Raw genomic sequence first — 13,307 nt, 5'->3', positions numbered from 1 at the left:
ATCAGCCCTGTTCTCAGTTGGGTGTTTCTAACACAAGGCTATCCATGACAAATATCACATGTAGAGAGTTATTACACACAACACTATAATGTTATTAAAAGTAACAATTAGAAGTTTATTATTAGTGATATCCTATATATTTGCCCAACTCTGTGATTCCATACCTGGCCGTAACGCTGGGCGGAGTCACTGGCACAGATCTGGCCAGGAACAGTCCCCTCCCCATCTCCGCCCAGTCCCCTCCCCATCTCCGCCCAGTCCCCTCCCCATCTCCGCCCAGTCCCCTGTCTCCCTTCTCCCCGTACTCTCTTTGGTGACAGAGCAGCCGCTGACTGTGAGCGGAACTCACGCTCGCTCCCTCTTCCACACGCGGCAACCACCCGCATCTGTGCCCCACCCGCGGCACTCCCGCTCTCTCCCCCTCCCGCAGCACCAACATCCGCGGCACTCCCGCTCAGAGGAGTCACTTACTGTTATAACACCCGTTGCGGTCGCGGGTGAAAAGGGGGCGTGGACTCACGTAAGGGGCGTGGCTTTGCATAAGGGGCGTGTCTTCGCGTCCCGACCCCCGTTTTCGGCACATTGTGGGTCAGGGGATACTGCCTTCACCCGGACACTGCTGAATCTGCCACTGAGCAGGAGCCGGCACTTTGGTGTCACCCCTCAGAGGGTAACACCCGGGTGGGGCCTGCACCCCCGCACCCACGTTGTGGCGCCACTGCTCCTGCCCCCTCCCCCACCCGTAGCACAAACACCTGCGGCATCCACCAATCACCCACGGCACTCCCGCTCCCTCCCCCACCCAGAGCACCAACACCCGCAGCAACCAACCGCATTTTCCCCCCACCCGCGGCACTCCCACCCTCTCCCCCACCCACAGCACCAACACCCGCGCCACCTACCCACGGCACCCACCGCATCTACCCACCACCCATGGCAATCCACCCCCTCACCCACCCGCAGCACCAACACCCGCACCACCCGTGGCACTCTGTCCCCACCCACGGCACCAACACCCACTGCCCCCCCCTGCGGCACCCAACGCATCCCCCACATCCGCTCCCACCCGCGGCACTCCCGCCCCCACCCGTAGCTCCCACACCTGCAGCACCCCCCACCCCTCCCCCACCCGCTGCAACCCTGCCCCTCCCCCATACCCACCCTCACCCCCACCCGCAGCACCAACACCCACGCCACCTACCCGCGGCACCCACCGCATCCACCCACCACCCGTGGCACTCCACCCCCACCCGCAGCACCAACACCCGCGCCACCTACCCGCGGCACCCACCGCATCCACCCACCACCCGTGGCACTCAAAGCCCTCCCCCACCCGCAGCACCAACACCCGCACCACCCGTGGTACTCTGCCCCCACCCACAGCACCAACACCCGCTGCCCCCCCGCAACACCCAACGCATCCCCCACATCAGCTCCCACCCGCGGCACTCCCGCCCCCACCCATAGCTCCCACACCTGCAGCACCCTCCGCACCTCCTCCACCCGCTGCAACCCTGCCCCTCCCCAATACCCACCTCTCCCCCCCCCGCTGCACCCTTCACCCAACTCACACCACCACCGCATCTGCCCCTACTGCACCCCTGCTCCCAACTCTCCACCCATGGCACCCCGACCCTCCACTACGCACAGCACCCCTGCTCCCGCACCCCCACCCCTCCCCTACCTGCAGCACCCCCCCACCCGCCCCTGCAACCATAGCACCCTCACACCCACCCCCAACCGCACCACTCCGGCTAACTGCCCCCTCCCCCACTCCACCCCCATACCCACCTCTCCCCCGCTACACCCCTCCACCTCACCCGCACCATCACCACCGCATTTGCCCCTCCTGCACCCTCCCCTCCCCCATCCGCAACACCCCTGCTCCCGCACCCCCTCCCCCACCCGCGCCAACCCTCGGAAACCCCCGCAGCCGCCTACCACACCCCAACCATAGCACTACTGCACCAGTCCCTGCCCCCCGCACCTGTCCCCACACCCATGGCACCACACTCCCACCCGCAGCCCCCCACTCCCCCACCCACGGCACTCCCACACCAGCTTCTCCCACAATCCCTCCCACACCCATATCACCCCTGCTCCCAAATCTCCACCCATGGCACCCCGCCCCTACCCTACGCACAGGACCCCTGCTCCCCCACTCCCATCCCTCCCCTTCCTGCAGCACCACCCGCCCCCGCAACCGTGGCACCCTCACTCCCACCCAACCGCACCACCCCGCCAAATATCTACCGCCCTGCGTATGTTCAAAGCCGTGCAGAGGTTAACGGGGTGTAGCCCCTAACGACGGTGTGAAGAGCGCCCGTAGGGCGCGATGAATCACCTAGTTATATATAAATGTGTATGTATGTATATAATATAATTAGTATGCATTTTGTTAGATAATGCAGGTGTGAAATATTTGCTGCTATACAGTAGACCTGAGCTCACCAAATACAATTCGTATAAGATTCAGAAATAAAATGAAATTTGAATCTAGAACTTTAAGTAAAACAGATTAAAATCTTATCACAAATACATATCTGTATAATCATAAGACAAGCGTTTAGCACTTGTTGTCACCCTTGCATGGGCGGGCTTGTTCTTATCCACTCCAATTTTACTCTAAATCCAAATTGCGTGTCTTCCAACGCGTTTCGCCAATAGTGACTTCTTCAGGGGAGTTTTCTGTTAAAGGCTTTATCCTCAAATATCAGTTGTGTAGACCTGAAATAGTTGTGTAACCTTCAGACGGTATTTGTGGACTTGTTCATGATGAACACATTCCTAATTACTTGTGAATAATAGTTCCTGCTCTGTGCAGTTCTGAGGTTATGACTTTAGGGAATGTAATGGCCTGATCCAATATTGCTCAATCTAAGGTCTCCCAGTAGCCTTACTACATACATAAATGTGTCTTGCACTCAGTATTTTAACTAACAATAATAAACAGTGGAGTTTTAGTTCATGTATTGCTCAGTGCATTTAAGCCTGCAGCCCCCGACAAGGGACCCCACTATACTGCAGGTGCTACTCTATTACTCAAAATAATTACTATAAAAACAGCTATCACATTAGTGTTAGACTTTAGGTATGCTCTCAGCGGCGGAACAGTGGCCGAAAGGCTTGGATTGGTTTTCAGAGCACCAGTCTGACGTGCCACCACATCTCACGTGGCCCTCCTATACACCAGATCTGGGACTGTGGGACTGCTTGGCTGGGTCCATCATTGTACTGTTGGTGCAGTTCCTGATGCGTTTGGAACTATTGGTGGTTGCTAGGGGTCCTAAATGTCTGTGGTCCCGATTAGTCATGATCTACTTTCACCACCACTGTTCTGCCGCTGAGATTCTTGGTGTCCATGCTTCTTCCACTGTAGATGGATACTACTCACAGTCTACAAGGGATCACCAACAAACAAATGCCGGTCTCGGCCAAAACCTATGGATCCCTTTTGCCAGTCGCATCACGTGCACGACCCATGGTTCCATCTGAAAAATAAACAATATCTCAACAAATGTGCATTGTATCAATACCTCGGACATTCACAATGATCATCCAGTAGTTTTAGTGTCACCATCTACACGAATGTGCACATCCCGTGTCATTAATATACCCGGTGGAACCGTCCATGTTGCTGTCCGTCGCGTGCTCCAGCGCATCAAAGTGACGTCATCTGACACACGCTACGCCCGGGGACACGGAGAAAACTTCATCCACGTGACCTATAGTAACCAATGAGGACAAAAGTATCAAGTAACTTGCCAACAAAACAGTGTAACAACACCGATCAAATTCTATCCTCTTAGATATATATATCTTTCTCCGGCAGGGTCCACAGGTTATCCACAGGATAACATTGGGATATGATGACGTGACAGCGGATTAGCAACAAACGGTCAAAGCTTTCGGCCTCCCAGCATGCAACGGTCCTGTCCATATATCCCCGACTCCTGGCTCAGGCAAATCAGTTTTTTGTTTGGTGCGGCAGGAGCCGGACCATGGTCAGAGGGCTGCTGTTTTTTAGCAGCCGTAAGTTTTCTTATTTTATTTTTATAGTACAGGTTGAGTCTCCCTTATCCAAAATGCTTGGGACCAGAGGTATTTTGGATATGGGATTTTTCCGTATTTTGGAATAATTGCATACCATAATGAGATATCATGGCAATGGGACCTAAGTCTAAGCACAGAATGCATTTATGTTACATATACACCTTATACACACAGCCTGAAGGTCATTTTAGCCAATATTTTTAATAACTTTGTGCATTAAACAAAGTGTGTGTACATTCACAAAATTCATTTATGTTTCATATACACCTTATGCACACAGCCTGAAGGTAATTTAGTCTAATATGTTTAATAACTCTGTGTATTAAACAAAGTTTGTGTACATTGAGCCATCAGAAAACAAAGTTTCACTATCTCGCTCTCACTCAAAAAATTCCATATTTCGGAATATTCCGTATTTCGGAATATATGGATATGGGATACTCAACCTGTATTACTATTTTTTTTGAGTGATCTTTCTAAGCATCTTATACGCACCTCAGAGTCGCTCCAACAACTCCCCATGGGGTCGCGACAACGCTTACCCACGTGTACAGTGAGGCAGGCAGAGGTTCTGGTGACCCTTCATGGGCTACTTTGCACAGACATTATCCAATGTAGCTGAGCAGTTTATACCAGCTCCTATACCAGTGATAGGTTTCGCTATTAACCCTTACATGCAACATTCATTCTGAGGTTTATACACCTAGGGAATTGTCAGCCTCTCATAAAAGCAGCCTGAAAGGCTGGTGGTAAGTAAATCACATAGATATGATACAACATCTTCATAGTCTACACATGTTTTAGATGAGGATTCGTTGGAGGATGAGGACTCATTACACTTCAGAAGGTCTCAGTTTAGTGGACATACCTGAGCTAATTAGTGCTATGTAAGCCATTCTATCCTTAGAAGAGGCAGCAGAGCCTGTGTTAAAAACTAAGGCAACTGTGTTTAAACATCCCAAAACAGCTGATGGAAATTTTGGGTTACGCCCAGTAGGAAGTTAGAATTCCAAGAAATGGAATTCCAATTATCCTCGTCCAGCTGGGGACTGTTTAAAAAAAACAAAAAGGGAGGTGGCTCCCAAAGTAGATTCGCAGGTCTTAGATTGGTGCGAAAATCTACATTACTTTTGTTTTCAACATCAATAAATGATGTCACGGGGGTGTGGCCTGACTGGAAAGGCAGCAGGAAGCAGGATAAAGGAGCTCCTGCTTCATATAGGTCCTTTATGCCTTTTACAGCTGTCCTACGGGCTCTTTCAGGCCCTTTCTTGCCCCTCTTTGTGTTTTGACCCCCCGGTGTGTAGGTTGCAGAGCCGGGGAGCCATTCATTTGGCTTTTGCAGGTTGTGGCCTACACCTGGATCCGAAGCTGCGGACAGAAGTTGTGCAGTGATCCCACCACAGCCTGGACCTCAGCGAGGTAGCGCTGCTACTCATCGAGGGCTGTCCACTCTTGTGCCTAGCTGTTCTAGCTGTTCTGTTGGAGTCGTGTGGAGAGGCTGACTGGGGATCAGCGGTGACCGCGGCTGGAGACACAGAGCGGAGCTGCTCTCCTGGCATCTGATGCGGCGCATACTACAGGGATTGGTGGCCTCAGCAGGGACGCGTCAGGTTTGTCAGCTCACTCGCCCGCAGCCTGCCTTCTCCTACTGTCCGACCGTTGAAGCCCTGAGTCTTAGCAGCAGGGAATACACGGAGCGCTTGCCTGTCATCACTCCAACAATGTCCCAGCATCTGCCCCTCTCCTCCTAACCCATGGTGCTATGGGGGAATCTGGTGGAGCTGTGAATTATAGAGGACATGGAATGTATAGAGCGTTGAGTAACAGGACCATCTAGAGTGTCTTAAAACGTCTTCAACCATTACAGCTGGGTTGTGCGTCTGACAAGAAGAAGCAAATTATGTTGTAGTGGTCTCAGAAGGACCACCTGAATTCGAGGTACCAAAGAGATGGACAGGCGGGGCCGATTTGGTACCTTTTTAACCTTTTTTGGAGGCATGATAAGCCGGCTACAAAGAGACTGACCTCTCAGAGATAGGAAAATACAAATGATCTATAAATAAAAGGAGCAGTAGTACGCTGTCAGGAGGTTACATCAAGATGACCCGTTCAAAAGTAAACCTGATGTAATGCAACTCAAATAACACAATAATGACCAAGAAATTCCACTAGAAATGCTTCAATTTAGGGTAGTGATCCCGGTCCAGCTGTCAGGACACTTATTTATATTAAACCTTATTGAAGGCAGAAGACAGAGCATGCGATGGCCGGGCACCAGGATCCAAAATGGCAGCCATCTCACTTCCCAGTATCACTGCTGGGCTCCGGTGACTGTGGGCATCCCGTTCTGTCCCCAGCAGTAGCGGAATCTGCGCACCCGTGTGAGCGGGAGAGCAAGTGATCCCGCCTGAGCCAAAAGCGCCTCCAAGTCAAGCCAAGAATTCCTTTTTCCAATCTTATATATTTACATATACTTTTTCACCGCCTTATAACTTACTGTTGTATTGTAACATTTTCATGTTATTGCCATTGTCTATTTATACTTTTACAAGAAGCATTTTTGGATACTAATGGATTGAATAATTAGTATGTCTTTTGAGAATTTTGTTCCCAATTGATAGGGAATGGGAGACTAATATTGACACCTGGACGTAATGCACACACCAGGTCTCATCAGGCACCAGCACAGGCTTAATTGATAGCCACACACCTTTGCTCCTGATTGGACATTCCCTAGTTATAAACAACTCCAACACCCGGTTACAGGGTGTCTCACTGAGGAAGCCAGAAAGCGAAACAGCTGTCTGAGGAGACTCAGTGCAGTGCAGCCAGAGCTGGAACCACACACCCTGATATCCACGCGCAATCTTAGGTACATTTCCATTCGAGTGTCAGCCGGTGGGTCCACATGGTGGGTAACGGATCCTGCAATACCCTGCGGCATCAGGACTGTTACTACCATTAGGGTCCCAGCACTGTTACCAAACTACTTTCTTCCAGGCACTATAGGCAAAAAAGCGGTACTGCTCACCTTGCATCAATGTATTTACACATGCAAGGAAGCAGCATACACTCATAAGGGGATTGGTGCTCTTTATTTCATCTTACTGATAACATGTATCTTTAAATCTCCCTTTTTTCAATGCTCTCTCATTGTCGCAAGGAGAACTCAGAGGACATCCTGCGCTGTTACATCAGGGTGCCCGTGGGTGATCTTTTCAAAAGCAGAAGCATTCTACCTGTTTCTAACCCTTAGGTGCAGATGGGACACGCTCATTCACTGTATTAATGCATGTCACACAGTGACCAGTAGCCACCCCACTACAGCTATGATAGGCGTGCCTTTTTCTTCCCCTTTTCTGCAATCTGCAGCAGCTCATTTGCTCTTCACCTCTCTAACTCACCAATGTGACATGTGTCAGAGGATAGATTGGATATTTACCCTGGTTACATTGATTCCTGCATATTGAAATGATGGATATATATGAAGAGCAATAGTGATATATATATATATATTTTTTGCTACAGCTTGTTTTTGAGGCATACTAGATACGTCTGCCCAGACAACTTCAATTAGTAATATCCTGCCTGTACCTGAGATACGGATCAGGGTGTTATTTATAGTGGATACTCGATACCAAGAAATTATTTACTAATATAAGGCTTACCGGTTTCCTGCACTGAGAAAATTAACAGTATTTGCACTGTAACATTTACAAGATTATTATTATTCTTTGTTTATATTATGGATATTTATATCCTAGATCCTGAATAAATACTATGATTATTTCGCTACTACCTCTTTATAGGAACCAATGACATGCAATCTATGGGGAGACTGCACTTACTATGAAGTTTGAACACACACTAAACCATCATTGTTACTTATTTACTCTACGCCAGTAGCATTTATTACGAGAGACTGAAGTATTGATGGTAAATCTATCTACAGTGTTTCTGTTTCCTGTGTTAGCCGACTATACCAGCTTACTATTTGTCTCCTTCTGTTAGGGGACTGTTAAGGCTAACTGTTGCAGGAGCTAGTGTCAGTATTTATCATATTGGCCCTGACTGCGTCAGGCATATCTCCCCATGGCGTGTTCATACCACACGCAAACCTAGGTGTGTTTTTTTTTGTCATTTTTTTGTTGTTTTCTATTGTTTTGTCATTTTTGTATTTGTGTGTGTATGTTTTTGTCCCAGTCCTGGTTGGTGGCAACAGCTTTTAATGGTAATTAATAAAAGTTAGATTTTATGCAATATTTTTCAATGAGTGCCCCCAAAAAACTAGAGTATTTTCCTCTTCTTTTCTGGTATTCTCTGATGTGTAAAAAGATCTAATTTCCGTGTAAAACATTTCCCACATTCTGACCAAAAAATGGCTTCTCACCTGTGTGACTTTTCTGATGTGTAAAAAGATCTAATTTCCGTGTAAAACATTTCCCACATTCTGAGCAAGAAAATGGCTTCTCACCTGTGTGACTTCGCTCATGTGTAACAAGTTGTGATTTCCAGGTAAAACATTTCCCACACTCATAGCAAGAAAATGGCTTCTCACCTGTGTGACTTCTCTCATGTTTAATAAGATCTGATTTGTGTGCAAAACATTTCCCACACTCAGAACATGGAAATGGTCTCTCACCTGTGTGACTTCGCTGATGTGTAACAAGTTGTGATTTCCAGGTAAAACATTTCCCACACTCATAGCAAGAAAATGGCTTCTCGCCTGTGTGACTTCTCTCATGCTTAATAAGATGTGATTTCTGGATAAAACATTTCCCACACTCATAGCAAGAAAATGGCTTCTCGCGTGTGTGACTTCTCTCATGTTTAATAAGATGTGATTTCTGGATAAAACATTTCCCACACTCAGAACATGGAAATGGCCTCTCACCTGTGTGACTTCGCTGATGTGTAACAAATTGTGATTTCCAGGTAAAACATTTCCCACACTCATAGCAAGAAAATGGCTTCTCGCCTGTGTGACTTCTCTCATGTTTAATAAGATGTGATTTCTGGATAAAACATTTCCCACACTCATAGCAAGAAAATGGCTTCTCGCCTGTGTGACTTCTCTCATGTTTAATAAGATGTAATTTCTGGATAAAACATTTCCCACACTCAGAACAGGAATACGGCTTCTCACCTGTGTGACTTGTCTGATGTGTAACAAGAGCTGATTTCTGTGCAAAACATTTCCCACACTCAGAACAGGAATACGGCTTCTCACCTGTGTGACTTGTCTGATGTGTAACAAGAGCTGATTTCTGTGCAAAACATTTCCCACACTCAGAACAGGAATACGGCTTCTCACCTGTGTGACTTGTCTGATGTGTAACAAGAGCTGATTTCTGTGCGAAACATTTCCCACACTCAGAACAGGAATATGGCTTCTCACCTGTGTGACTTCTCTGATGTGAAACAAGAGCTGATTTCTGTGCGAAACATTTACCACACTCAGAACAGGAATATGGCTTCTCACCTGTGTGAATTCTCTGATGACTAACAAGATCTGATTTCGATGAAAAACATTTCCCACACTCAGAACAGGAATACGGTTTCTCACCTGTGTGACTTCTCTGATGTCTAATAAGAACTAATTTGTATGCAAAACATTTCCCACACTCAGAACATGGAAATGGCTTCTCACCTGTGTGACTTCTCTGATGTGTAACAAGAACTGATTTCTGTGTGAAACATTTCCCACACTCAGAACATGGAAATGGCTTCTCATCTGTGTGACTTCTGTGATGTATAGGAAGATCTGATTTCCGTGCAAAACATTTCCCACACTCAGGACATGGAAATGGCTTCTCACCTGTGTGACTTTTCTGATGTCTAATAAGAACTGATTTGTATGCAAAACATTTCCCACACACAGAACATAGAAATGGCCTCTCACCTGCCTTACCGGTCTGTGGGTTAATAGGCTTTGTGTTCTGTGTAAAACAATTGGCATCTATAGCACATGGAAACTCTGTATCTACTCTCAGAGCTGTACCAGATACACCAATATCAGAGTGATCAGGAGAACATTTTGCAGGATCAGGGGGACCAGCTGATAGAGCTGGATGTATAATTGGGGTAATGGGGTTATCTCCTGGAGATTCTTGTCTACTGTCATCTTTTATTTCACAATCCAGGGATAACATTAGATGTCCTTCTGAGATATTCCTGCTTGTGTGTCCATCTGCTGGAAATAAAATACATTATGGAAATGTGACTTTTCTGTAACAATATTAATCTTGCAAAGAATAGGAGACAACTCTCTGGGACAATTAATTGTAAATGGGTGTGTATAATAAAACAACTTTTAATGAAGGCTTTATAATATTGTCTCAGATGATCATTGTGTCCACCCTCCTGAGAACACTCACAATAACAAATGTAATATAATAAGACTCAGATACATCTCTCTTGTACTGGTAACTAACCATGAAGTATAAATGGAGATGTAGTCACTCGCCAAGTCCTATGTCAGCACCAATGTAAAACAATGGATGGGGAACATATCGTATGAACTGGAGATTCTAGATGAACAATAACATCAGTCATATGAGCTGATGGATCAGAGAAATGTCTCCTAACGTTACTCCTGGAAGCATTGGTAAGGTAGCATTCCTATATGTGTGTGCTCATATGCTGGTAAGCCTGTACAAGTGTTACTCACCCTTATATAAGGTATATTGCTACAGCAGAGTAGGTGTGAAACAAGGTACTTTACATGCAATACACCATATGATACCCTGTAATCATCATCTGCTAGGCTATAATCTACTTTCTCTTATGTCCTAGAGGATGCTGGGGTCCATTTAGTACCATGGGGTATAGACGGGTCCTTTGGGAGCAACTGGCACTTTAAGAGTTTAATAGTGTGGGCTGGCCCTTCCCTCTATGCCCCTCCTACCAGACTCAGTTTAGAAAATGTGCCCAGAGGAGTCGGTCACAGCTAGGGGAGCTCCAAGGGGGTTTCCTAGTTTTTATTTTTATTTTCTAGAGTTAGGTTACAGGAAGGCTGCTGGCAACAGCCTCCCTGCTTCGTGGGACTTGGGGGTGGGGATGTCGGGAATAGGAACCAACTTCCTGAAGAGTCAATGGTTCTCTACTCCGCTGACAGGACACTGAGCTCCTGAGGGTGCGGATCACAAGCCCATGAGGCGACTGCTCACTCCTGCAACACGGCCGCCACCCCCTAACAAAGCCAGAAGAAAAGTGGCGAGTATAGCGCCGGCATCCCGGTTAGCGGCAGGGTGTGGCGGCACAAGGGTGGGAGCGCAGCTCTGAAAGGCTGTGCTCCGGAAAGGCTCAGCAACATACAGTGTAGGTGCTTTGAGGGGCGTCCTGAGCCAGCACGGATAAACCCTACACTGGTCACGCAGCTAACAGGGGCTACTCGCCCTGTTAGCACTAAAATCCTCAGGCCAGTAAAAACAATTAGTGCGGGAAGCCGCTCGACATTACAAGGGGCGGGGCTTCCTCTCAGAGCGGATCCAGCACTCACCAGCGCCATTTTCTCCCTGCAGATCATAAGAAATAGGACACTGACAGGGAGCGCTGCCCTCTTTATTAAGGTTAGTCAGCACCGGGCTTTTATCATAACTACCTACAGGGGCGCTGTGTGGCTGGCTCCTTATACTCTGTGACTCTCTGAAGGTACTCTGGGGGAAACTGTGTCCGACATTTTCCGGTGTGTGTAAGTGTGTATATCCACATTACCATGTCTAAGGACTCTGTGTCCTGTGCTGCAGAGTGTGTATCTTCTCCTGAGGAGTCTATTCCATGTACTCGGGACTGCAATGTGTTGTCTCAGCCTTCTGAATCCGAACCCCCATGGGTGGATTCTTTAAGGGGAATGATATCCCAGATTTAAACATGGATGTCACATAATAAGAGACGCAGTTTTTGAGACAATCTGTGGAGTGTTTGAAATATTCAGCTCCCACTACTTCATCTAAAACCCACCTACATACCCCAAAAAATGTACACTTGCCCAGATAATGCAAGCTGACACTGATACCGACTCTGATACAGGGGACGGTGATGGGGATATGCAGTGGGGGATGCATCCATTGCTAAAGGGGTGCAGCTAATGATTGAAGCCATTAGGGATGTTTTGCATATTTCTGAGAAGGTCCAGAACAAGTAGAGGAATCTTATTTTACAGTGAATAGTCCTCGCTTACCTTCCCTGCTTCTAAGGAGTTAAACTCCTTGTTTGAAAAATCCTGGGAAAACCCAGAGAAAAAATTCCAGATCCCTAAAAATTCTCATTGCTTTCCCTTTCCCTGAAGAGAATAGAAAAGTGGGAAAACCCACCTATTGTAGACGCTTCTGTATCTAGGCTGACTACAAAGGTGGTTTTACCTGTCCCTGGTTCAACCGCCTTAAAGGAGCCGGCTGACCGCAAGATTGAGACTACGCTCAAATCACTATACACTGCTACAGGCATGGCTTTAAGGCCCACTATTGCTTGTGCGTGGATTTCTAAAGCCATAGTAAAGTGGTCAGGCACCTTACTAGAGGACTTAGATACTATGGATAGGAGTGACACTGACTTGTTTTTACGTCACATACAGGATTCTGCAGGCTTCATGGCCTGCTACTTCCATGGCTGTCTCGGCACGCAGAGGACTCTGGCTATGCCAATGGACTGCGGATGCAGAATCCAAGAAAAGTGTGGAGAACCTGCCATTTACAGGTCAGGCACTATTTGGGGATGCATTGGATGCGTGGATTTCCACGGCGACTGCGGGTAAGTCGACATTTCTTGCCTCCGCAGCAGCCCCAGCTAGGAAATCTTATCCTACACTGCAGTCCTTTTAGACTGCAAAATTTAAAAAATCCAAACCCCCTCACACGTTCTTTAGAGGAGGTCAGGGAAGATCCAAAAAACCTGCACCAACAGGTTCCCAGGAACAGAAACCAGGTTCTGCTTCCTCCAAATATTCAGCATGACGATGGACCTATCAGCCTGGACATCAGGCAGGTGGGAGCGAGACTAAAAGATTTCAGTCACGTCTGGGCGTCATCATGCCTAGACCCCTGGGTGAAGGATATTGTTAACCAGGGGTACAGACTGGAGTTTCAGGAACTCCCACCTCACAGATTCTTCAAATCATGCTTACCAGCTTCGCTGACAGAAAGTGCTATCCTTCAGGAAGCCATTCAAAAATTGGTACAAACAAATGTCATTGTTCCAGTTCCACCTCACCCAAAAACCAAGGGTTATTACTCAATCCTGTTTGTGGTACC

At 47.5% G+C, this 13,307-nt stretch overlaps 1 protein-coding gene across 1 annotated transcript in view; it reads right to left on the bottom strand.

The window, feature by feature from the left end:
• LOC134984367 (zinc finger protein 585A-like) overlaps positions 1 to 13,307 on the bottom strand; it is a 125,052-nt gene that overhangs the window by 68,532 nt on the left and 43,213 nt on the right. The window contains exon 6 of the mRNA XM_063949965.1: positions 8,447 to 10,246. Coding sequence (XP_063806035.1) covers positions 8,447 to 10,246 — 1,800 coding nt within the window. The remainder of the gene's footprint in view (positions 1 to 8,446; positions 10,247 to 13,307) is intronic.

The sequence above is a fragment of the Pseudophryne corroboree genome (genome assembly GCF_028390025.1).
Source record: "Pseudophryne corroboree isolate aPseCor3 chromosome 3 unlocalized genomic scaffold, aPseCor3.hap2 SUPER_3_unloc_5, whole genome shotgun sequence".
NCBI lineage: Eukaryota > Metazoa > Chordata > Amphibia > Anura > Myobatrachidae > Pseudophryne > Pseudophryne corroboree.
Note: the sequence above shows the minus strand (reverse complement) of the source record. Positions and strands in the feature narration are given on the sequence as shown.